The sequence below is a fragment of the Martes martes genome, assembly GCF_963455335.1.
Source record: "Martes martes genome assembly, chromosome: 2".
Lineage (NCBI taxonomy): Eukaryota > Metazoa > Chordata > Mammalia > Carnivora > Mustelidae > Martes > Martes martes.
This window is the reverse complement of record NC_137889.1, coordinates 86,640,525-86,665,834: the sequence shown is the minus strand read 5'-3', so window position 1 is coordinate 86,665,834 and position 25,310 is coordinate 86,640,525. Positions and strand designations below refer to the sequence as shown.

At 39.0% G+C, this 25,310-nt stretch overlaps 1 protein-coding gene across 1 annotated transcript in view; it reads right to left on the bottom strand.

The window, feature by feature from the left end:
* Positions 1 to 4,202: 4,202 nt before the first annotated feature.
* CDS1 (CDP-diacylglycerol synthase 1) overlaps positions 4,203 to 25,310 on the bottom strand; it is a 72,768-nt gene continuing 51,660 nt past the window's right edge. Inside the window, exons 6-14 of the mRNA XM_080795503.1 lie at positions 22,452 to 22,510; positions 20,609 to 20,691; positions 19,224 to 19,311; positions 16,507 to 16,575; positions 15,403 to 15,555; positions 13,691 to 13,810; positions 11,561 to 11,664; positions 6,894 to 7,017; positions 4,203 to 5,398 (exon numbers count right to left, since the gene is read on the bottom strand). Coding sequence (XP_080651629.1) covers positions 5,387 to 5,398; positions 6,894 to 7,017; positions 11,561 to 11,664; positions 13,691 to 13,810; positions 15,403 to 15,555; positions 16,507 to 16,575; positions 19,224 to 19,311; positions 20,609 to 20,691; positions 22,452 to 22,510 — 812 coding nt within the window. The 3' untranslated portion in view covers positions 4,203 to 5,386. The remainder of the gene's footprint in view (positions 5,399 to 6,893; positions 7,018 to 11,560; positions 11,665 to 13,690; positions 13,811 to 15,402; positions 15,556 to 16,506; positions 16,576 to 19,223; positions 19,312 to 20,608; positions 20,692 to 22,451; positions 22,511 to 25,310) is intronic.

Sequence of the window (25,310 nt, the reverse complement as noted above, 5' to 3'; positions counted from 1 at the left end):
GAAGGCTAGCAATTTCTTACAAAACTGAACATAGTGTTACCAGATGATCCAGCAACTACAATTCTTGGTATTTATCCAAGGGAGATGAAAAATAATGTCCACCCCAAAACCTGATGTTTATAGCACAGGTATGTTTACAGCAGCTTTTTCGTAATTGCCAAAACTCAAAAGCAAGCAAGATGTCCTTCAGTTGGTGAACGGATTAACCATGGTACATCCAGACAATGGAATATTATTCAGTGCTAAGAGGAAATGAGCTGTCAAGGCATGAAAAGCCATGGAGGGAGCTTAAATGCATATCACTTAAGTGAAAGAAGCCCATCTGAAAAAGCTACATATGGTATGATTCCAACTGTATTCCCGCTGTGGGACTTTGTGGGAAAGGCAAAACTATGATTCCCAAAAAGATCAGGGGTTAGGGGTACGGGGAGGAATGAATAGGGGAAGCACAAAAGTTTTTAGGGCAGTGAAAATATCTGTATAATACCACAATGATCGGTACATAGCATCATTCTTTTTTGCAGATCCAAAGAATGTACAACACCAAAAATGAACCCTAATGTAAACTATGTACTTGGGTGATTATGATGGGTCAGTGCACGTTTATTAGTTGTAACACATCCATGACTGTGGTTGGGGATGTAAATAATAGGGAGGCTATGAATGTCGTGACAGATTGGTGGGAGGAGGGGGTACAGAGCAAAGTATGGGAAATGTCTGTACCTTCCTACCTCAGTTTTTTTTGTTTTTTTTTCCACTTGACAAGTTCATGATTTTATTTGGGTTCATAGGCAAATAAGCCAGGATTTGCAAAACGATGAGATTAATTACTTAAAAGAAATATACGTGACTTAAACACAGAGGTTACCTTCCCCTCAATTTTACTGTGAACTTTAAAATGCTTTTTTTAAAAAAAGTCTAAGAATGAAAAAAGGAAAAGAACCAAAAAGATTAAAAAAAAAAAAACAAACCCACAGCCTGGGAGAAAATAATTGCAAGTCATGTATCTGATAAGGGTTTTGCCTCCAAGATATATAGCGATCTCTTACAACTCACTACAAAGAAAAACTATTCCATGTAAAAATGGGCAAAAATATGAATGGACATTTCATTAAGGTATATATACAAATGCCAAATAAGCACATGAAAAGATGCTTAGCACCATCAGCCATATGGAAATGCCACTAAAACTACTTGGAGATTTCTCTAGATTCCCCTCTAGATCCCAGCCAAAATGGCTATCATTAAAAAGATGGACATGCCAGGGTGCCTCGGTGGTCAGTCGGTTAAGTGTCCAATCTTGATTTTAGCTCAGGTCATGATCTCCAGGTCTGAGATGCAGACTCGTGTGGGGCCCCATATCACTGAGCCCCGCATTGGGCTCTGCAAGGGGTGTGGAGCCTGTTTAAGATTCTCTCTCTCCCTCTGTGCCTCTCCCTAACATATGCATTCTCTCTCTCTCAAAATGGACATGTTGGGGGGCACCTGGGTGGCTCAGTGGGTTAAAGCCTCTGCCTTCGGCTCGGGTCGTGATCCCAGGGTCCTGGGATCGAGTCCCGCATCGGGCTCTCTGCTCAGCGGGGAGCCTGATTCCTCCTCTCTCTCTGCCTGCTTCTCTGCCTACTTGTGATCTCTCTCTCTCTCTCTGTCAAATAAAATAAAATCTTAGAAAAAAAAAATGGACATGTTGGGTTTTGGTGAGGACGCGGAGAAACTGGGACCCATGCACACTGCAAGCAAGGATGAAAGGTTGCCCAGCCATTTTGGACAGTTGGCCATTTCTTTAAAAGTTAAAAAATAAATATCATATGACCCCACAATTCCACCTTTAGAAATCCGAGAGAAATGGAGATATAACCACACAAAGACATGTCTGCAAATATTCATAGCAACATTTTTCTTAAGAACCCCAAATTGGAAATAACCCAAATGCCAATCAACCAGTAAGTAGGTCAGTACCATATGGTATTCATAAAAAGGAATGAAGTACTGATACATAAAAAATATTATGCCAGATGCAAAACGCTACATATTGTATGATTCCTTTTATAGGCGACGTCCAGAAAAAGCAAATTTCTAGAGACAGAAAGCAGAGCAGTGGTTGCTGAAGCCTGGGGGTTGGAGCGGGGGCTTAGGTGCAAATGGGCACCAGAGAACTTAGTGGGGTGATGGAAACAGTGTTAACCTGGATGTGGTGATGCTTACACAGGGTTATAGAGTGTAAACTGGATCTTGATGAAGCTGTTGAAAACCAAACAGAATTCCTGATGATTCACTTGTGTCTGTCTTAGCTATACTAGCTAAAGCCTTTGGGTTCCTTTTCCTCATAAGTTTTTGAGATTAAAACTGATCAAAACTATGCTTACTAGATTACTCAAAAATGTTCTCGAACTTCTCACTCTTTTAGGTCCTGTCTGAAGTCTGTCATCGTACATTATTGAACAGAATACCACTGGATCCAGTGAACTCAAGCTGGGCACAGCAGGAAGGGGGCGCTGAGAACTCGTGCCCTGAACAGTAAGGTTGTGCTCTAAGTCTGATGGCAGTTGGAGATCTAGGTCTCTCACTGAGAGGACACCTTTGTGCACCTTTGTGCACAGTCATTTGGGTGGACCGTCCCTCAGTGATTTTCGCTATCTGGGCAACAAGGCTTTTGCTCTACCCACCCATGTCCCTTGTACACATGAGAGAAGCAGGCTGCATTTTTTCAGCTCCTTTTAGAAACTCACCTGCCATTATCAAATACCATTCCATTCATCAACCCTTACTAAGTGACTCTCGATGTTATCTCATGATTCAAGAATGTTCTCTTCTGCACAGGAAAAGGAAGACAAATGGGATTGAGTGAGGTAGGACAGGTTTCTGATTTGGGTTCATTTGTCTAGACCTGCTTTTTATTTACAGCCACAACATACAGATTCCCAAATACAGCCCCTCCTTAAGGAGTGACTTTTACACTTCTTAAAGTTTCCAGAGCAGATGGAGAGAGCTGGCGGCAGACTGTCCGAACGGCAGACAGATCCTCCGTGGAGGCTAGAATGGTGGTCTCCCATTTCCCCCTCCGCTTTATACATTTGTCATTGCCCCAATCGACATCTACCTCATAGGGCATTCACCTCTGTCTCTGTGACTAGGCGGAGACCGACAGTTCTTACTCTTGGGGCTGGGACAAAGCCCTGCGCTGGATGTCTGGGAAATGCCGCAGGTTTGCTGAAGCCAGCAGACGGGCTGTCTACTAATCAAGGAACTCCTGATGTTAACCCCACCTAATCGTTAAGTGGCCAAATGTGGTTTTCTCCTTGTTCCATTCTACCAGATTGTCCCTTTGCACCGGATCTGAACAAGAGGAGGAGCAGAAAGGACGAAGAGAGGACACTAAGGATTACAGATCAGTTCCTCTATGCAGGACACAAATCATGGTACTTTCCTATGAACTTTTTTTTACCTAATCCCTAGCCCTAAGAACTAGGAATAATGACATCCATTTTAGGGTAATGCAAATGAAAACCAGGATGTGTGGGGAAGGGCTGTCCAACGAAGACAAGTAGACATGTGCACAGTTGGGTCTTAAGACTAAACCCGTTCATCCATTCAGAAGCCCAAAGGCCTCAGGGGTGCTGGCATGGAGCCAGACACTGGGGACAAATGGGCTGATCAAAACCACTGCCACAGGGGTGCCTGGGTGGCTCAGTCATTAGGCGTCTGCTTTCGGCTCAGGTCATGATCCCAGGGTCCTGGGATCGAGCCCCATGTCTGGCTCCCTGCTCAGTGAGAAGTCTGCTTCTCCCTCTCCCACTCCCCCTGTCTGTGTTCCCTCTCTCACTGTGTCTCTGTCAAATAGTCTTTAAAACAACAACAAAAAAAACCTGCTGCCGTTCAGCGGCCACATAGCTTAAAGCTCTAGGGGACCAGATCGGAGAGTCACAAAAGTAAATGCGTCCTTATAAGCCGTGGAAAACATAAAAATTGAGTACTCTTTCTATTAAGAGGATATCACCTTTCAACACACACGTTCCCTCATAACAGACATATGGATCCCAGCCCTGAAGGTGTCACTGGAGACGCTGGCGATGGGATACAGATAAGACGCAATGCTTACATAGCTGTGGTCAGTTTGTAAACATTAGCTGAATGAACGAATGATTCTCCAGTGAGAAAATGGCACAACAGAGTCAAAATATGATTTGTTTCAATTTTATTTTCCTAGCTCAGTTTTCGTAAAAGATTCAGAGAACTTGACACAAATCATAAGTTATCTTCCACCCATATACAGTATATGTCCACTTTCTACTTTTTTCTTTTGCACTGAACAAGGTGATACTGTCTTTGTTCAAACCAAAGTCCCATGGAAGAGAGATGATAAATGAAACGAAAAGGGGGTGGGGAGTAATAGGTGTGGTCTTTTTATTCACAGACAGTAAATGTATATGTATCACCACGAGGGGAAAAGCACTGAGGAAACATTTGCATCCCACATATTCAAAAGTCAAGCAATTAGTACAAGTACAGTCCCTCCAAAAATAGCAAATTTGGAACAAGTAGCCATTACTGTGAAGGAAGTTCCCAGTCTTTTATTTTCCTTCCACCACATTCCCACACTGGAATTTAAGCTCTCTTCACAGCATGAATATAAAAATGATTGAAGTCAGGGTTTTATGGCAATCTTTTGCTAAAATATATTCTATTTTAATATACATGCTATAAAAGTACACTAAAAAGGTCAATCGTTAGAGCTCTGTTAAAATTAAGAATTTACTTTTTTACATATAGAATAATGTACACCCAACTCTAAAAGTATATTTGATGAAAGCTATTACTGTGACCCCCAAATATTTCTATCTTCATATTTTGTTTGTAATAGGATTGATTTTATAATACATGTATTCAGTAATGCTCTCTTATAATTCTGCATTGCAGTGCCTCACCAATCACTTTAAAGAAAGATGCGGAGGGAACCACGTATCCCCAAGCAGTTCTTATTGTGCAAATCACCAAGTTTTCAATGTAAGTTCCTGTGGCAAATTTTTCATCGTATTTTTTAACCTCTGCTAATCTAAATTCTTTTACGATCAGCATCTGGAGCTTTTAATGAGGCAAATATAAATGAGAGATGCTGAAAATCAAACCTGCAGGTAGCCTGACTCGAAAAGGAATCATTCCCTCCTGTAATAACATTTCCAGTGCCAATTCTAGGTTTTTACGGGACGGTCCGAAATAATGCTGACTGAACACATCCCGTGCAGGCGAACTGACTGCGTGCGTGCCAAACCGAGAACTCAGATCCCCGGTACGGAGTGTAACTAGATCTCCTGCAGTCCTGTAGCGCACAGATGAAGCTGCCAGTTACCGACTCACATCCACGGATCCTGGGCAGATCCATCATCTCTTATTCCAGGTACTGGAGGAGAACGGAAATAAAAAATAACTGAAATCTGTTTCTGATTTAAACAAAAATATTACTCTTTTCATTAGCAAAACAGTCTTGAAAATCTCTTTTTCTCCTCTCTGAACAGTTCGCCATGGAACACGAGGCCACGTCCCGAAGGCTCTGTGCGCCCCCCCCACCCCCCACCCCGTGCTCTACAGCAAATACGGTCACGGAGTGCACACAGGAAGTGCAGCTTATTTACAGTCACTGATGAGAATACACTTCTTATCTGGTTAAAGTGTCCAGTCCCACAGAGGAAAGGTTTGGCATTCGTGTGCTTTTGGTTCTTGATGAGAATCACTTCTGCTTGATTTTCATTCTTGGAAGAAAAAAATCATCAGCTGATGTCCTCAGATTTCATGACATGATGTACAAGAGGAAGGGAGCAAAGTCGAGCTGTTAGCAGGGAGTGGGCCTGGGCTTGAGTCTGCAGTCTGATCTTCCTCCTCACCAGGTGAGTGTCCCGAGGGCCAGCCCAGGGTGCCAGCAGGGAGGCCCCCCGGCACACAGGCCTACAGAGCCCCAGCTGGGGACGGGCCCCTCTAGCTCTCCGTCAGCCACCACCCCTGCTCACTAGCCCCTACACTGATCTTACGGGCTCGAGGCTGCAGAACTGATGGACACCAGTTCACTGGGGACCAAGGAAAAGCAGAGGATTCGACCAAGAGGTGGCCCAGGGCCTTCATCACCATCCTCGTTCTCCTGAGCTGTGATCGGCTGTGGAGAGAATCTGTGAAAGATGCCTAAATCGTGTCCTTCAGAGCAGAATTCTCCTTGTTTTTCTTGAACACTTTTTTTTTTTTTTTTTTTTTTTGCAACTGTCATGTTTTTCCAAATGATTTTATCAGGAGTCGAGTTTGATGTCTGCTCTTTTTGAACCTACCTAAAAATGGCATGTTTTCCCCTGGCAAATGATTACTTATTTCTTTGAAAAACGGACAAGATATTTTTTTTCTTTTTTGAATCCAACTCAGCCCTTCAGAAAGGATTTCAGACTGAGAGGAGGAAGTGCAGGAGAACTAACTTCCTATTGTGCCTTACACAAAAGATTTTGCTAAAATTAAGAGCAGCTCCAAGTACAAAAGTAAATATTTGTGCAAAGGGCACAATGCCAGATGCAATCCTAAGACATCCTCAATTTACTCTTTTTCCGTTTGACTCTTTAAAACACAAGTCTTTGACATTATGAAACCTAGCAAGTAGGGGGAAGGAGGTTAACATCAGAAAATACACTTTAGAAAAAGTACAGGATTTTTTTTTGCTGATAATTTGCTACTTATTTCATAACTTAGATCAAGTAAGTGTTAAATATTCACAGTAATTTCGAGAAGAGACATTCGTGTCATAAAACTTCAATCTATTGCATTTTCAACCAGTTTTCTGTGCAATTAGAAAATTTCATCGGTCAGTGCTTTCCTGTAGAACTCCTTATGGTTAGTTCTTCCCTTTCTGGATCCAGCTATACCTTCAAGGTGGGCTGTAGAATTCCTTTCTCAATCAGATGAGTCTTCAGGGTTTTATATATATTTAACTGCTGTTCCGGTTGAAGCACCAACAACTGCTGTAGCACTTTGCTGGGATTCGGACCCCTGATAACAAAGCAGAAAAGGCCAAGTTCATGCTATTTTGAGAGACCTAAAGGAAGCATATACCTCCAACTGAAAATAAATCATGCACGTAAGTATAGAGTAACCACGTTTACTGATCAAGCTCGCTTTAGTGCCCAATGTTAGTGTCCGAGGGACAAAAAGCCCCATAGATATTCGGCACCGAGAGGCATACAGTAGATTTGGGAAGAATGCACAAACACAAAATGCCCGAACAACAGTAGGCAATCTAGGGGGTGGAGATCTAAGTTCTACAAAACTTCTCAAAGGAGCGACCTGAGTTAGAGGTGGGGACAGGGAACGAATCCTGACTGGTCAAGACACAAGAACCATCCTTTAAGGAAGGGAGCAAAGTCCCAGTGAATGAAGATAAGCTATAGAGGACATGAAAATATACCTGAAATTTTTAGCTTCAGAGAAACTTCAAGAAGTGCCCCTAGGGTATTATGAATGTTCAGGAGACAGGACACAAATGTGCAGACCTGGCACTGAAGCCCCTACGCGGGATCTACAGTAGATGCCACAGCCTTTGTCCAAATAAAGTCTTCGGTGAACCCCAATATAGGAAACAAAAGTGGGTTTTTTCTAGTTGAAAGGAGGACGAAGAGGCGGACAGCCTGCCCTCCTCACCCACCTGACAGCAGTTCCAGTGGAGGGGAAGTGAGCCCGGGGAGAACCAAGGCAACAACGAGGCAGTGGTGTGGTGTGCTCCCCCTTCTCTCCCAGGAACGTCTCCTCCAACAGCCCCCCCTTACCTCCCCACCCCAGCCCTCTTCTTCCCACCCTTCCATGTTGCACTTGAATCAGAAAAGGTCCTAAACAGGACTCTAACCCTTTCCCTGCTCTGACACTCATATAGTCAGGGGTTCGTAACTCCACCCCCCCCACCGATTCTGGAACTCAACTCATTTACACCTGTGTGATCTTCTACAGTGCTATTTTGTCAAATTCAGAATGAACAGAATTCCAGTATCAATATATACGTATTGTTCTCTGCAATTTCTACAGTCCATCTGAATATGAAAAACAGATTATGGTTCACTTCTTGGAAAGAGACATTAGTAAAATCCAATGGAAAACAGCAAGACATAAATGATATATGGAGAAGGGCACCAAATTCTGAGAAGGACGCTTACACAGGTAACTAAATTTCTTAGAACTGTTCAGTTCAAATGGAATTCTAGGAAACAGAAAACCCAGTAACAAGGAAATGTCTGCTATTTAGGGATATCCCAACAAAAGGCTTTGATTAAACCAACCACACCACAGCACAGATCATCCATCCCCTGGGTCACCTTTGTGCACGAGGATCAGCTCCACTTCTGCCAGAAGTGCGGCCAGATGTCTCTCACTGCCACTATCTACTCAAGTCAGGGCACAGCTTGTCTTTGCTGAATCAAAAGATTCAGCAACTTCATAACAAACCCAGAGCAGGGACCCACAGAGGAAAGGAAGAGTATTGTAGCAAGTTCAGCTAAATACAAAATTATGTCAGCAGGTGCTCTCAGCAAGACGTACCCTGGCACTAGCCCTGTATTTCTATTAGTCTAAATAATTGCTTTCAAATGGTAGACAATGTAGCTCAGAATGACTTTTCTCTACTGAGAGAAGAAGTTAAAAAAAAAAAAAGTGATTTAATGCCCAGAAGCTGCCACCATCTGAAAACAGAGTTCAAAGGATTCATTAATTACTAATACTCTGATATATCAGGAACTGCCATATAAATGGATTAAACACTCCAATTAAAACAATAAAAGTTAGGGACACCTGGGTGGCCCAGATGGCTAAGTGTCTGTCTGCCTTTGGTTCAGGTCATGATCTCAGGGTCCTGCAATCTGAGGTCATGATCTCATCGGGCTCCCCGCTCAGTGGGGTATCTGCTTCTCCCTCTGCCTCTGCCCCTCCCCCCACTCATGTGCGCAGACGTGCGTGCCCTCTCTCTTGCGCGCTCTATCTCAAATAAATAAATAAAATCTTAAAAAGAAAGAGACAAATGTTGTCCTCTGGGTTATTTAAAAAAAAACTAAGATCAAGCTATATGCTTGTTAGAAGAGAAACACGCTTTAAATAAGGATAAAAGAATGCTAAAAATAAAAGGATTGACAAGCACTACATAAATAGTAACCAAAAGAAGGCTGATGCCATTATTCTAATATCCAACCAAATAGGCTTTAAGCAAATGGTATATAAAGATGGACGTTACAGAATGCTATTAGGAGTGATTCAACAGGGAGATAGGACAGTCCTGAATGTGTATATACCTAAAGCCACCACAGAATACATAGAGCAAAAATTGGCAGACTAGGAATAAGTAAATTGACAATCACAGTGGGGGAGGGGTGCCTGGGTGGCTCAGTCAGCTGAGCATCCAGCTCCCGATTTCAGCTCAGGTCATGATCTCAGGGTCATGGGGTTGGCCCTGAGTTGGGCTCCATGCTGGCTGTGGAGGCTGCCTGGGATTCTCCCTCTCCCTCTGCCCTCCCTGCTTGTGCTCTCTTGCTCTAAAATAAATAGATAAATGTTTAAAAAGAAATAAACAATCACAGTGGGATATTTTGACAAAGCTCTCTTCCTGAAAAGATGAAAAATGTAAACAAACAAACAACGAGTACAGAAGATGTAGCTAACACTCACAGCCCTCCATCCCCACCACGCAGATGCACACGTGCTCCACGGGCACACAGACACGTACTCAACAGACAAGATACTGGACACAAAACAAGTCTCTATAAACAGAAACTGAAATAATAAAGAGTATGCTTTCTGACCCTGTGGAATGAAGGCAAAAGTCAATAAAGGAAGGAGAATGAGGAAATCCATTTGTTTGGAAAGCCATCAACACACATCTAAATAACCCACATGCCAAAGCAGATATCATACTGGAAACCAGGAAGTATTTGTAACTGAGAATGAAAATGCAAACATAACATGTAAGGTGAGAGTAAAGCAGTACTTAAGAGGGAATTTATAGTCTTGGATGAACATTTCAGACAAGAAGGCTGAAAATCAATAAACTAAGCTTTATCTCAAGCAGCTCAAAAAGCAACAGCAAATTGTGTCTTAGAAAGATGAAGGAATGAAAGATGCAAGCAGACATCAATGAAACACGAAGTTAACAAAGCCAGAATTTGATTCTTTGAAAAGATTAACGAAATAAACTCCTAACAAACTGCTCAAGAAAAATAAAAATTAATACAAAATTCCAACATTGCTCTGGATGTATTTTTTTTTTAAAGATTTTATTTATTCATTTGACAGAGATCGCAAGTAGGCAGAGAGGCAGGCAGAGAGAGGAGGAAGCAGGCTCCCCGCCGAGCAGAGAGCCCGATGCGGGGCTCAATCCCAGGACCCTGGGATCATGACCCAAGCCGAAGGCAGAGGCTTTAACCCACTGAGCCACCCAGGCACCCCAACTCTGGATGTATTTTTAAAACATGTGCTTAGGGATCTACAAATATGAATTTCTAAATACTCTCTGAAGGAAATACATGTTTTCTGTGGTCAGCTACTCTGTAGAGACTGTGGAAAATGAAGTTAACGTGTGCTTGTGGTGGTTTGTTTTCATACCACAAACTAGCATTTTAGGGCAGATCCCAAACCTTATGGGTTTTTTTTAAATTTTTATTTTTTGAAGATTTTATTTATTTGACAGAGATCACAAGTAGGCAGAGAGGCAAGCAGAGAGAGAGAGAGAGAGAGAGAGAGAGAAAGAGGGAAGCAGGCTTCCTGCTGAGCAGAGAGCCCGATGTGGGGCTCGATCCCAGGACCCCGAGATCATGACCTGAGCCAAAGGCAGAAGCTTCAACCCACTGAGCCACCCAGGCGCCCCCAAACCTAATGGTTTAATAACAAGAATAAACCACCCTATGGAAAAAAGCAACACCCTCCATTCACCCCACTTCTCCATACCCCCCGACTCCCCCACCCTACCCCCGTACAACCATAATCCCCTGGCCTGCTTTATTTTTCTCCATGGCACTTACCACGAGCTAACAAACTAGATTGTTTTTTGTCCTTTTCTGCCCCTTCCCTCTCCAGCTCCCCAATAAGAACATAAGCTCTGAGGATAGGGACTTTGTTTTGTTCTTTGCTACATCCATGCCTGGAACATTCCCCAATACTTCACAGGCGCTCAAGCAATAGCTGGTGGACTGGATGAATTATTACACCCTCCTCCTTTTTACTTAGTATTCACTATCATTGTATACCACAGAAAATGAGAAATCTGATGAGTCTATTCAGTACCACCCACATTACCTAGATTTTACCTTGGTCCTATTAAATACCATGATATATACTATTACTTAAGTTATGCAAATGTGTGTAAAATAATTATAATTTAATCATTTCTTCTTAATCATATTTCTCAGGGCTACAATGTGACGCAAACTTCAGGGGCTGCCATTCCCTTTTTATATTATAAATTACCACAGACAGAAAAAGTAATTCGTTCAAACTAATGCCTATGGAAATGAGAACTCAAAGAAATCATCTTAATAAAACATTTTTAAAAATCTAAAAGTACCTTATAAAACTTGTGATGTACACGTGCACAAAAGTTGCCATCAAATACTGACAATCAAATCTGTCCATTATCCCGCCATGTCCAGGAATGGTGTTGGCAAAATCCTTCAGAAACAAACAAACATATGAGCAAATTTTCAAAAAATCACCTGCTATAAAACTCCTACCTGTAAATGTCTCTTGGCACCAGGGGCCTGAAGGAAACTACTACTGGATTTCCTCACTAAATGCAGACTTACTAGAGCACGTCTCGCAAGTTAAAACCACATCTTTCAAATACGTACCCACATTCAAATGATTAGCGAATTGACTAAAAGCAGTCAAGTAATACTAATTAAATATTAATTAAATCTAGTACTAACATTTTTAGTTGGTAAAGCTTTTTCTAAATCAAAAGTGCTACTGGCTATTATTAATCTGATACTGTTCTAGCTTACTTTTCTGTTTACCCAGAAATTATTTGAGGAGCTCTTTTTAGTGTTGTTGACAGATGTACAACCAGTTCTAACTCATGATAATCCTAATAGTTTTTACTCTGAAATAAATATTTTGCTACTATAATGTATATTCTTCTTTAAGTACTGGGGTAAAAGGAAAATCAAAATAGATCATGTGGGGCACATTAGTCCATTAAATGCCCAAGTGAAAGAAATGGTTAGTAAGTCTCTCAAGTGGACTCTCTAGATATACCCACTGTCTGGGTGCTAAGGTCATGGAAATGACGGAATGCTCTTCTAGCGTATGCAGGCGACCTATAAACATCTAAACGCAACAGCTATTATACCTTCATTTTGGACACTCAAAATAATCTATCATTCAAGAAGAAACCTCGCATTAGAGACTACTAAAGAAAATACCATCCTAAATGTAACATTTCTTTGTTTCAAACAATTACTGAAAAATTCTTTGGTTACTTTTTTACAATGCATTTCCTTCCTTCTCCTACCTACTCTCAGAAGCAACAAGAGAACCATAGTAACTCAATTCCACTCTGCCGTTTGCAGCCTCGACAGGACAGTCTTCATGGGCAGCTCTTGCTGGGGTTCACTGTGGGCACATGTTGTCTCCCCTAGTAGGTGGTGAGCAACTTGAGAACAGAGACATTTATACACTTCTGCATACTGCATTCCACCGAACATAGTGTCTTCTCCATCTTAAGCGCTCACCGAATGAGTTTTTTTTATTTCCCTGGCTTCTGTGGCCCTGTGTGATCTGGCCCCCACAATTTCTGCAGTCTGATCGCTGCCTCTCTACCACAGTCACAGTGTTCTCACTCCCCTTCAAACAGGCTAAGCTCCTCCTCTCCTTTGCACTCACTGGAACTCTCTTCCTTGGATTTTTCTATAGGACTCCTTCTCTTCTCAGGCCCCTGTTCAAATGCCACCTCCTCCAGAGAGTCCTGCCCTGTTCACCCCACTTTCAATAGCTATTCTCTGACTCCCAATGGCACAACAGCTGAGATAATAAATACATGTGACTTTCTGAGAATCCAAATTAAATGAAATATAGGGATAATTTTACGTATCATGAAAAGAGATCAGCAAACTGTCCCATAGTCCTGGTCTAGCCCACTGCCTGTTTTGTAAATAAAGTTTATTAAAACCCAGTCATGGCCATTCATTGACATACTGGCCACAGGGCTTTGCATTACAATGGCAGAGTTCAGAGTTGGGTAGCTGCAATAAGATTAATAAATGATTTCTTCCTTTACAGAAAGAGTTTACTGACCCCAGACCTAGTAGAATGGATGGTTATATCCAAAGGTTCTCCTGCTTGTCTCTTTAAGTGAGACTGTGGCACAACACATAAACTTCAGACAATTCATAGCTGGATTTTTGGAGGAGCACTTGAAGGACCAAGATTCTGCATTTGTCCCAACATTGACACATGCCAATTCTATAAATGTGACTGACATAACACTTTAAAATGTATTAACATGGCCTGTCCCAAATTTAACAAGAAAGAATATACTCAAGTCAGCCAGGATGCATTTCTCTGAAGCTGAAACAAATAGAATGTAAAAGTTTTTGCCCAGTGGCTTAATGTGGGAGACTAAGAGAGAACGAAATTACAACTATATTATATTCTCTACTTATATTCTCTAATAATAACAAAGATTCTAAACACATACCTTGATTTTGAATGCTCTTTTAAATCCACTGGCAAAGAAGCCTCCAAAAGGGCCAATCAAAGATGCAAATGTTGAAAGAGCAATGCTGTGTATCTGGAAAGGATACAAGCTCACTGTTTCCTAAAGAGAAAATAAAGGGGGAAGGGATTTAACTGCATTAAAATTGTATTTGAGCATGCCACCTACACTAAGAACCATGATATAAATATTAAATCAAACCATTATACCACATTTTTGGTAACTTCATAAACTTTCAGGATCACGGGAGAAAAATGTGTTGTAAGCTCTCATTCCCATCCTCTACTTAGCCAGTACTCTCCATTCCCCCTCTAAGCATACTGACAGCACCTGGCACACTAAAATCTTTCAATTGGCAGGATACTCTAGTTCATCTAGAAACTTCTACAACACTTGAGTTGTAGCTTTCCCAAGAACCAGTTGAGATAATTTCTGAATTTGTTTCTTACCAGAACTGTATAACTTTTGTATTTTATTTCACTTTAATTGTATATGACAAAATGAGGGAAAAGTTTGTCTTTTACTTAAAAAAAAAGACCATCAAACTGAGCATCAGCAAGACAGTCATAAAAGATTCAGGGAGGAGATAATAGAAATTGAGAATAATTCTCCATACAAATTATTTAGTAAATTCTTGGTTCTTGCTCAACTTTAAATAGACTGAAACTACAAACTGCAGACAGTACATAAATAGGTAGGCTTTAAAAAGATCATTCAGAACACCAATCTCTGGACCTGTTCTCAAAGCAAAGGCCTTGTCCCAGTCAAAGACTGGTAGTATCAAAAGGTTTTATAGCAGATAACAGATGGCTTGGACACTGAAAAAAATTCTTAGATTCAATGTATTGCATACTCGAGGAGAGAAATAATTTGTTGGTTAACCTCCTCCTCAAAAATTATCGGCTTTAGGGCGCCTGGGTGGCTCAGTGGGTTAAAGCCTCTGCCTTTGGCTCAGGTCATGATCCCAGGGTCCTGGGATCGAGTCCCGCATCAGGCGGGCTCTCTGCTCAGGGAGCCTGCTTCCTCCTCTCTCTCTGCCTGCCTCTCTGCCTACTTGCGATCTCTGTCAAATAAATAAATAAAATCTTTAAAAAAACAAACAAAAAATTATCGACTTTAGTTAAAAATATTTCAGACACACACAGGTACACAGCACACACATGCAACTATTTGATTCCTTACTTTAACCAACCACCCACCAGTCTTGATGACATAGATCAGCAGGGTTCTAATGGACAGCATGTCAACATCCTTCAGTGAGAGACCTCAAACATTACCTTCAAATGGCAATAGTATGCTTTTCAAAGGGAAACTGATTTTTTAGAAGTAGCAGCTTTCTGTACTATTAAAGGTCCCCTAAAAGTCAAGGAATCTTTGAGCTGTTGATTCCTTTTTAATTAAGCTTTAAATTGAGTCCATTCCTACCAGTTACAAGTGAAGCTCACTGTAACCCATTTGATTTGCAGAAATCTAAGGAATACTGAAAAATGTTTTCGAAACAAATACAAGATAAATTACCATCAATAATCATTCAAACCACTAGGTAAGTAAATTCCTAACAGACAGCTGGTTTGTGATAGTAATATTCATTTTATGTTCAAGAAAGGAAAATCACAAGGTGACAGAAGTTTAGTGCTACTTTTAAATGAACCTTAATCTTTGGGATACAGGATCCTTAACTATATTTATCTTACCCGTCTCAACACTGCCTTTAGAAAGGGAGGAAGTGAATAACTCTGAAGCCTGAAAAGTTCAGAGGGTTCACATTCTGTAACAAAGGAGTTAACATCGCTTCGGTATTCCACTGGGCAGACAAAGTACTGGTATTTGGATAACATGTAGGCAGCCTGAATAACAAAGAGTCCATGAAACAGTGAATGAAAATAATAATAATTATTTATATGCATATATATATATATATATATATATATATATATATATTCTATAAAAAACTTAAACTTGGGGCACCTGGGTGGCTCAGTGGGTTAAAGCCTCTGCCTTCGGCTCAGGTCATGATCCCAGAGTCCTGGGATCGAGCCCCACATCGGGCTCTCTGCTCAGCGGGTAGCCTGCTTCACCCCCAACCCCCACCTCTCTCTCTCTCTCTGCCTACTTGTAATCTCTATCAAATGAATAAATAAAATCTTAAAAAACAAAAACAAAAACAAAACAAACAACATTTTTGTATACTTATCTTTTATCCAGCCATTTTATTATAACCTTCGATTCTCACAAGACCTCTTTTAATAAAAACCTAAATTCTGTAACTGTACACTAATTTTTGAAACATTAACAATATCTGTTATGCATATCTAAAAGTAAATGTCAATTATTTTTAACAAACTTTTCCTACAAGTTGGGCTCACAGCAGTACCCACTAAGTGAACTAGCCGGTATGCATTAAGGAGGCAGAGTTCTTCAATATCATTTGCATTCTCTGCTTTACTCAAAGCCACTACTTGTCCCAGTAACTGGGTCCCCCTGAAGGCAGAACTGTTAGAAACTACCAAAACACAACAGCACAGAAATGGGTCTCAAGCCTAGCTGTTCATTAGAATCAGCTGGGGGAGTTAACTGACTTGGGATAGGGCTGGGACATAGACTTTATAAAAGATCCCCAGGTAATTCTGATATGAGGCCATGATCAGAGCTACTGGGGTACAAAATTGGTTCTGCTTAGTGGGTTTTAATAAATACATTATTAACATTTTGTGGTTCAGTTTTTTTAGGTTTAGAACAGATTAGTAAAATTTGCCATCATTTTCCAAAATGTAAATAAAAATCCCAGCAAAACTCACAATGAATCCAAACACGACTGTGGAAAAGAAACCTCCAATAAATCCTTCCCAAGTCTTTTTAGGCGACAACTAAAAAAAGGTGAAATAAATTGAAAAAAAGAGTTACTGCACTCAAAAAACACACAAATACACAGGCAAACTCTCTTCAGTGAATTCCCACAATACCTTATACATCTCTCCTTACTTTTTTCTTATTGGAATGGCTCTGCAACCCTTTTTCCTTCACTCCATGATCCTGATTTATTTGTGCAAATTTCTCTAGTAATATCTAACATATTAGACCTTCAAATATTTGACATACTGTGAATATATGTCTGTTTCTGTATAACCTCAACTTATTTTTTTCTCTCTCAAAGAACTATAAACTCTAGATTAAAATCATCATCCCATGACTTTAAAGCTTATGTAACCCCCCACAATAGCATAGTTCTTGCAATAAGGATGAGATGTACTCATTCCAAGTACATACGATCTGTATTGACCTACTACTGACAAAAAATAGAATATCACAAAACACGGACAATGCAGCACATCAGATTTTTGTATATTCCCCAAAATGCCATGCATATGACAGACCTCTTTCTGAAATGGCAAAACACTCCAGATACAGTATTTGCTCCACAAGTATTCACATATCCTTCTCCCTTTGGTCACAATCTATGTCTGTCTCCATGAAGAAAGGAGCATGTTGTGCTTCTAAGAATAGATACTGTTTCAGATTCCGGCTATTGTTTCTCAGTCAATGGGGCATTCAGGCAGAGAAATCTGGAGGAAAGTTTGGAAATCAGTGATGCAGGGGCAGGAGGAAAAGATTTGGGAGTGGACAGCACTAACTGCCTTATCCTATAAGATAAGGACTGATACACAGGGATCTGGTCATCAGAAGATCACTGATGACCTCTGTGATGACCCTTTCAGTGGATGGGTGAGGACAGAAGCCAAATAAATATCAGACAGAAGTTTATGCAGACAGCAACAGGTGACAGGCTAAACTACATGATCTCTTCATAGACCTCTCGTCTTAATGATGTTCATGAAAGGCCAAAGCCAACGACGTTGATAGAAACAGTTTCTTGATAACTCTGATAATTCTGCCACAGAGACGAGAGTGATACACACCATTTCCTAGGATAATTCAGTATTTCTGTCATGAAGTAGGAGCTGACTCAAATTCAAAAGTGACTGTTGATTATTTCAGAGAGAACTTAATCAGGAACCTGGGAGTCTCAGTCAGTTGGGCATCTGGCTCTTGATTTCGGCTGGGGTCATGATCTCACGGTCCTGGGATGAGCCCTGTGTCAGGCTCTGTGCTCAGCAGGGGAGTCTGCTTGGGGATTCTCTCTCCCCCTTCATTCTGCCTCTCCCCCCAACTTGTGTTTTCTCTCTTTCTCTCAAATAAATAAATCTTCAAAAAAAAAAAAAAGATAACTTATCATATTAAATTGATCTATATCAAACTGATTTAGAGGTTAACTTGTTTAATTATATATGGGTATATTATACAACTAATCCAGTCCTAAATTCACTAGAAATCTATGTTCAGAATCAGACAGTAACACTTCTACATCCATAACAACCTCTTTGAAGACTTCCTAAGCCAAAAACTTCTCATCTGATATAGAAGCCCTGAATATTTAATCACGTACTCTTATGCTGAAGCAGCTTTAGCAATGTTTAAATAAATAAATAAATAAATAAATATATATATATATATATATAGCTTGCTTGCCTGTATCCCTACAGCTCAGCCCGATGTTGTATGCTAGACTCCTATGTGGGGAAGAATTTATGGAAGATTTTCTTGAAGGATAAGCAGTCCATGCTTTCCTCTGGGAACACTTAAGCCTCTCTTGTATCATTCTGATCAAACAGGTTTTGTATCTGCACAACTGTCTCAGTCCCTCCAAACTGCCTTCATGTAGTAACATCAAAAGAGCCAATTAACATATTTGTGGGAATATTATTAAAGATTCTGCCAATACATGAATAGAGTGAATCCTATCTAAAGCCCTAACATGAAAAGTTTATTTAAAAGTAATTAGTTCTATGATTTTTCCATGAGGAATTGGTTTGTTTCTTCTCCAAAATGAGAACTGTATATACAACTTAATTCATTTCCTTCTTTGCCTCCACTGACTATAAGTAGAACCAAATCAAAGGCAAAACCACATGGTCTGCTCATGTGTATTTTTCTTTCCCTTATCTTAACATTTACTTATTACTTGCATTACCAGCATTTTATTGTAGGGCCTCAGAGGTGTTTTTTTTTGAAATGAGTTTAGGTGTAAAAGCTTTACAGATGGACATGAGTACGTGAAGATGTTTAAGTGTACCCTTTCAAAAAAATTGCTAAAGGAGCAGAGTCTAGGAAAGACTTGTTTGTAGGGTTGCTACAATGGAATGGAAGAAGGAAGACTTGCACTGTAGCTAATGGAAAGAAACCAGCCGAAAGATGAAATGAGCCTTCACAAGATGAAGGATAACTGATGGAGACAGATCCTTATTGAGCAGCCAAGAGACTATCTCACAAAGTATCCAGATGGAATTATTGGGAAATATGGCTCACTGCCCTACACTGTGGCTGTTAAATACAGCTATGGGAAAATCAAATCACCTCACAGATAAAAATGTACAACAGCACCAAATTGTTGGAAATTTTCTCCAGTGGCTCATCTTAAGGTTATGGTAATGGCTTGCTCAAGATGTTGTTCCATTACCTTAATTAATGGAGTCCTCCCAAAAAAAAATCCAAAAAGGTAAGCAGTTATGTCATTGCAAATAACACTTGATATTGGAACAAGGAACCTTAAAGAAAATCAGAAAAAAAGTCTATATGATTAAGTGGCAAACATTTATACAGGTTATGACTCACAAAGACCCAATGCAATAATCCTTTGGATTATACTGCAGACTCATCCAGAACATTTGCCAAAACACCAGTAGAAATGATATATATCAAGTAAATTTGCCCAGATCAGCTTAATGCAATTCAGCAGAGAAAAATCTATAAATAAACCAACATATCAGGAGAATATTGCTAAGGAAAATATTAAACAATCAATTTAATTTTAATATTAAGCAATCCATTTCTATAGCTATGGACTTTCAAATTTCAGTTTTATGAGGAACAAGTTATAACAGCACAAAGAATTAAAATAAGCAGTCTTTCAAAATGGAAAGGAGTCATTTGTTTAGACACAATATAATCTCATAAATTTATAACAAGCACTTAATACAAATTCTTTCTCAGGAAGAACTATCAATTTTAATTCTACCTTAGCCTATAGTTACATTAAACCCTGCTAATTTTATAGAACCTACTAATTTCAGTAACTGCCCCCTATCAATTAAAAGTTTGTATATGGAAGACAATCTCAAAATGATTCTGATCATTTTACACACACACACACACACACACACACATACACCTTGGTATTAAAAAAAAACAAGAACAAAACACAAAGCTATGAAGGATTTTATCTTGACAAAGACCTATTGACTATAAAAGATTTTAACTAATGGGTTTAAAAAGAATGTGGGGATAATATGGTCAGATTTCCTAAATCATTTTTCTCCACTCTGTTTTTAACTAATAATTTTTATAATTTTAAACTAATAAAAAATGCTTTCTGAATATTCAAGTCACTGCTAGACAGCAAGTAATTCCATCTGAAATCTGGACATTCCTGTATAAAGGCAGAATAGAACCCACCCAACTTTCATTCAGCACAGTGTTGGCTCACAAGCCAACTTTCACATTCTTTTGCATTCCACAAAAATAATATACTCTTTTTAAAGTCTATGTATGCTTTGTAAAAAGGCACAAAGGATGTAGTAACACCTGAAAATGTAATTAATTTTTGGAGCTTTTATGAGGACTTCCTGCATTTTATTTGGAAGCCGAAAAAGAAGGATTTTCAAGTTGTTAACAAAGTGTTTGTCTTCAGTTGTCAAAGAGTAAGCAAAACTCAGTAAGATATTTTAGTGAAAGAGCAACAACAAAGAGTACATTTTAGTAGAAATCTGTAAGACACTGCCCAACTGAAAGAGCTTTAAAAAGGCTAGGACATAAATACAAAGTAGCATAATGCTATCCCCTTACCATATCATGCCTTCAAACAGATTTTGGATGACAAGATGTGACTGAGTAACTGTTATCAGTAGAGTGACATGAGTCCATGCGAACTGTTAATAGCCCAACAACACAACAATTAGTGAGCACAGCTGATCAGTGCAGCCCTGGAGCAAGAGCAATTTTGAAACACAAATTTCTAGTGTGACTTTTGGTCAAAGTTTGTAAGATAGGGACATACAAAATAAACGCTGTTAGTAAATTATAGTCATTTGAGGGTCTACCGGAACCTTAAAACCATGAAGACATTTAACAAGTAATCTTAATTTAAACAAAAATGGAATGCTAACAATACTGGGAAACATTACTGAATTTAAAAACATATACAAAATATACAATAATCTTGAATCATTAGATGAAAACGATAACGAGAAATTTCTGCTGTTCTTACAGCATTTAGAGAGGACCATTTTGCTCTGGCTGAATTCTGCATTAAAAATGCTAAAAGGGCGCCTGGGTGGCTCAGTGGGTTAAAGCCTCTGCCTTCGGCTCAGGTCATGATCTCAGCGTCCTGGGATCGAGTCCCGCATCGGGCTCTCTGCTCAGCAGAGAGCCTGCTTACCCCTCTCTCTCTGCCTGCCTCTCTGCCTACTTGTGATTTCTCTCTCTGTGTGTCAAATAAATAAAAAAAATCTTTAAAAAAAAATGCTAAAAGATATTCTTTTTTCAGAGTTCACTATGGTAACTTTTCCCATAGAGAGTTATTTCTGCCTTCAGATAACTCAAACCAGCAGGGACCAGTTACCCTTAAACACCAGCATTCCATACTTGAAAGCTGGTCTTTACAGTACCATTCAATTTCAGAATTTCAAACCTGTGTGTTTCATCAAGTCCATCTAGCTGAGAGATGCCACTTTAGTAATTTTTTAGCATCACTTGTATGAGTAGAATGTGAATGGGAAAAAAAATACCTTAACGTTTCTATATTTGCCTCATAATTTTGACTGGAACTTATAAAATGTTCAAAATTGTTAAGATTTGGATTTATTCATAATAAACCTATTTCTCATTTTGGCAAATAATGAATGAGATTTTATAATATATTTGTTTTATTTTTATCTGCATAGAAGATCCAATTCTCTTTCCTCTTGGTTGCTTCAAAATGCATAAATGATTTTTTTCCAATAAAATTTATGTTTTCATAGGAGATTCTATTATTTCTAACTCGTCTTGATGGTTTCTAGATTTTCATGGATAATTTGACTCTCTTCAAGATTCCCCAAAATTAGAAATTTAAGAAATACTACAGTTTCTCAGTGATGATGCTCAGCAGAATGTCTCAATGTAGAAAAGCAAAGCATAAAGAATAGGAAATATATCCAAATCCAAAAAAAGCCTTATTATTACACGAATTCACAGATCTAAATACTATATTTTCCATTTTACATTCTTATAATTAGCTACCTTTTAAGAAAATAAGAAAAATTCATCATACACAGTGATAAATTTCATAAAATACTAAGCACAGTTCAATGATAAACTACATAAAACACCTTAGGGCAAAAAGAATTATGCAATTAACTGTGTGACTAACCACAGCTACCAGGAAAATATATATTCTGTTCTCCTTATGCTCAGCTAAGGACAAATAAAGATAGTTATTGTCCATGGAAAAATATCATAGATACTTTGAAATCAGTTAAAATTTTTAAATCTTCAAAAATTGTACAACTTAAACCTTTTGTATGTAACAGTCATCCAAAATTGAAATACCCCTCATATTTAGGCAAAACATCAACGAGCAGATTAGATCTTCTCACTATAGAAAAAAAAAAGCACATTTTTATTACATGTAGTTATGGTTAATACAGACCATATAAAACTGCAGACGATAATGTTTCTTCACCAAGCTCAGCACAAACATGCAGAAACCTGTTTAAGAACAAAAAACATGTGATTGTTGTGCAATCTGTTATAAAATATAAGATTCATGAGCTCAAATAAACCGATTTTCTGTACTACTTCGAGGTATACTTTAGCATTTACTCAAAGGCCACCTCTCCTACTCATAAAAAGCATTTTAAATTAAAGTTTTTTGAGTGAAATAATTTTGTGTTCTCCAAAATACCTAATATATTCTGTGGAATAAATTCAATAAACATCCCCTGCATTAATTATGTGAATTAGTCCCTTGCAAATATATGGACACAGAAAAACAGATCCTGAATTTCAGTTGAATGAAAGTTATTTGGTAAGAGAGAGAAAAAGGTTACCTACAAGGGAAAATCTATAAGACTATGAGCTGATTTTTCAGCAGGAACTTTGCAAGCCAGAATGGAGTGGCATGCCATATTCGAAGTACTGAAAGGAAAAAACCTACAGCCAAGAATACTCTATCTGGCAAGGTAATCATTTAAATTTGAAGGAATGGTAAAGAGTTTCCCAGATAAACAAAAGATAAATGAGTCTTAGAAGAAGATTAAAGGGACTTCTTTTTTTTTTTTTTTTTAAGATTTTATTTATTTGAGAGAGAGAGAGAGAGAGCATGAGAGGAGAGAGGTCAGCTGAAGAAGCAGACTCCCTGCCGAGCAGGGAGCCCAATGCGGGACTCAATCCTTGGACTCCAGGATCATGACCTGAGCTGAAGGCAGTAGCTTAACCAACTGAGCCACCCAGGCACCCCAAAGGGACTTCTTCAAGTAGAAAAGAAATGGCTATAAGTAGACGTAGAAAATTATGAATAAAAGACATGGGGCACTTGGGTGGCTCAGTCAGGTAAGCCTTGGACTCTTGATTTTGGCTCAGGTCATGAACTCAGGGTTGTGAGATCAAGTCCACACCAGGCTCCACGCTGGGTGTGGAGCCTAAGATTCTCTTTCTCCTTCTCCCATTGTCCCTTCCCCTGCTCACACCCTCTCTAATAAATAAATATAACTTTAAAAAAGAAAAAGAATGTAGGGGTGCCTGGGTGGCTCAGTTGGTTAAGTGTCTGCCTTCTGTTCAGGTCACGATCTCAGAATCCTGGGATCAAGGCATGTGTTGGGCTCCCTGCTCAGTGGTGGGCCAGGGGTGGGGGGGTGTCTGCTTTTCCCTCTGCCCCTCCCCCTCCATTTGTGCTCTCTCATGCACACACACACTCTCTCTCAATTAAATAAAACCTTTTTAAAAAAGTAAAATATGATCACATATATATAAAACATGGAGGCAGGAATAAAAAAAGGGGAGGAGGAAAAAGAAAAGTTTTTTTTTCCTTTTTCTTTTTTTTTTTAATAAGAATGTATTAGATCTTGAATGACCATTTAATTAACATAGACTGCTATTAACTTAGGATGTCATATACTAATCTCATACTAACCACAAACCTAAAACCTGTAATAGATAAACAAAAAATAAAGAGAGAGAACACCAAACCGAAGACTATAGAAACCTAACCTAACCTAAGACTATAGAAACTATAGAAATTTAAAAAAAAACACATTGAGACAAATGAAAATGAAAAAATAATGATCTAAAAACCTCTGGAACACAGTGAAAGCAGTTTAAGGAGAAAATATAGTGATATAGGCCTCCCTCAAGAAAGAAGAGCTCAAATAAACATCCTAACCTTACACCTCAAGGAACTAGAAAAAGAACAAGCAAAGCCAAGGTCAGTAGGAAAAAAAGGAAAAAAATAAAGATCAGAGCAGAAATAAAAGACATAGAAACTAAAAAACACAGCAGAAAAAAAAAATCAACAAAACCAAGAGCTGGTTCTTTGAAAAGATAAACAAAATTGATAAACCTTAGCCAAGACTACTATATTTTTCAAGAAAAGAGAAAAAACCCAAATAAAATCAGAAATAAGACAGTAGTAATAACTAAAACCACAGAAATACAAAGGATCATAAGAGACTATGATGAAAAATTATAAGCCAACAAACTGAGCAATCTAGAAGAAATGGATAAATTTCTAAAAACATACAATCTTCTAAAACTAAATCAGGAAGAAATAGGAAATCTGAAGAAACTGATTACAAGTAAAGAAACTGAGTCACTAATCAAAAACCACTAAAAGACTAAAGCCCTGGACTAGAAAGATTCACAGGTCAATTCTACCAAACATTCGTAGATGTCTAATTAATTAATACTTACTCTCCTCAAACAATTCCAAAAAAATAGAAGGAAAGCTTCCAAATATATTCTACAAAGCCAGCATTACCCTGATACTAAAACCAAAGATACCACAAAAAAAAAAAAAAAAAAAAAAACCCACCAGAAAATACAGGTCAATATTCCTGAACATAGATGCAAAAATCTTCATCAAAATATTAGCAAATCACATACAACAATACCCTAAAAAGATTATTCACCAGGATCAAGTGGGATTTATTCTGGAAATGCAAGCATGATTAAATATCCACAAATCAACCAATGTGATATACCACTATCAACAAAATGAAGTATAAAAATCATGGTCATCTGGGGCGCCTGGGTGGCTCAGTGGGTTAAGCCGCTGCCTTAGGCTCAGGTCATGATCTCAGGGTCCTGGGATCGAGTCCCATATCGGGCTCTCTGCTCAGCAGGAAGCCTGCTTCCCTCCCTCTCTCTCTTTGCCTGCCTCTCTGCTTACTTGTGATCTCTCTCTGTCAAATAAATAAATAAATAAATCTTTAAAAAAAAAAAAAATCATGGTCATCTCAATAGTTGCAAAGCATTTGACAAAATCCAATATCCACTAATGATTTAAAAAAAA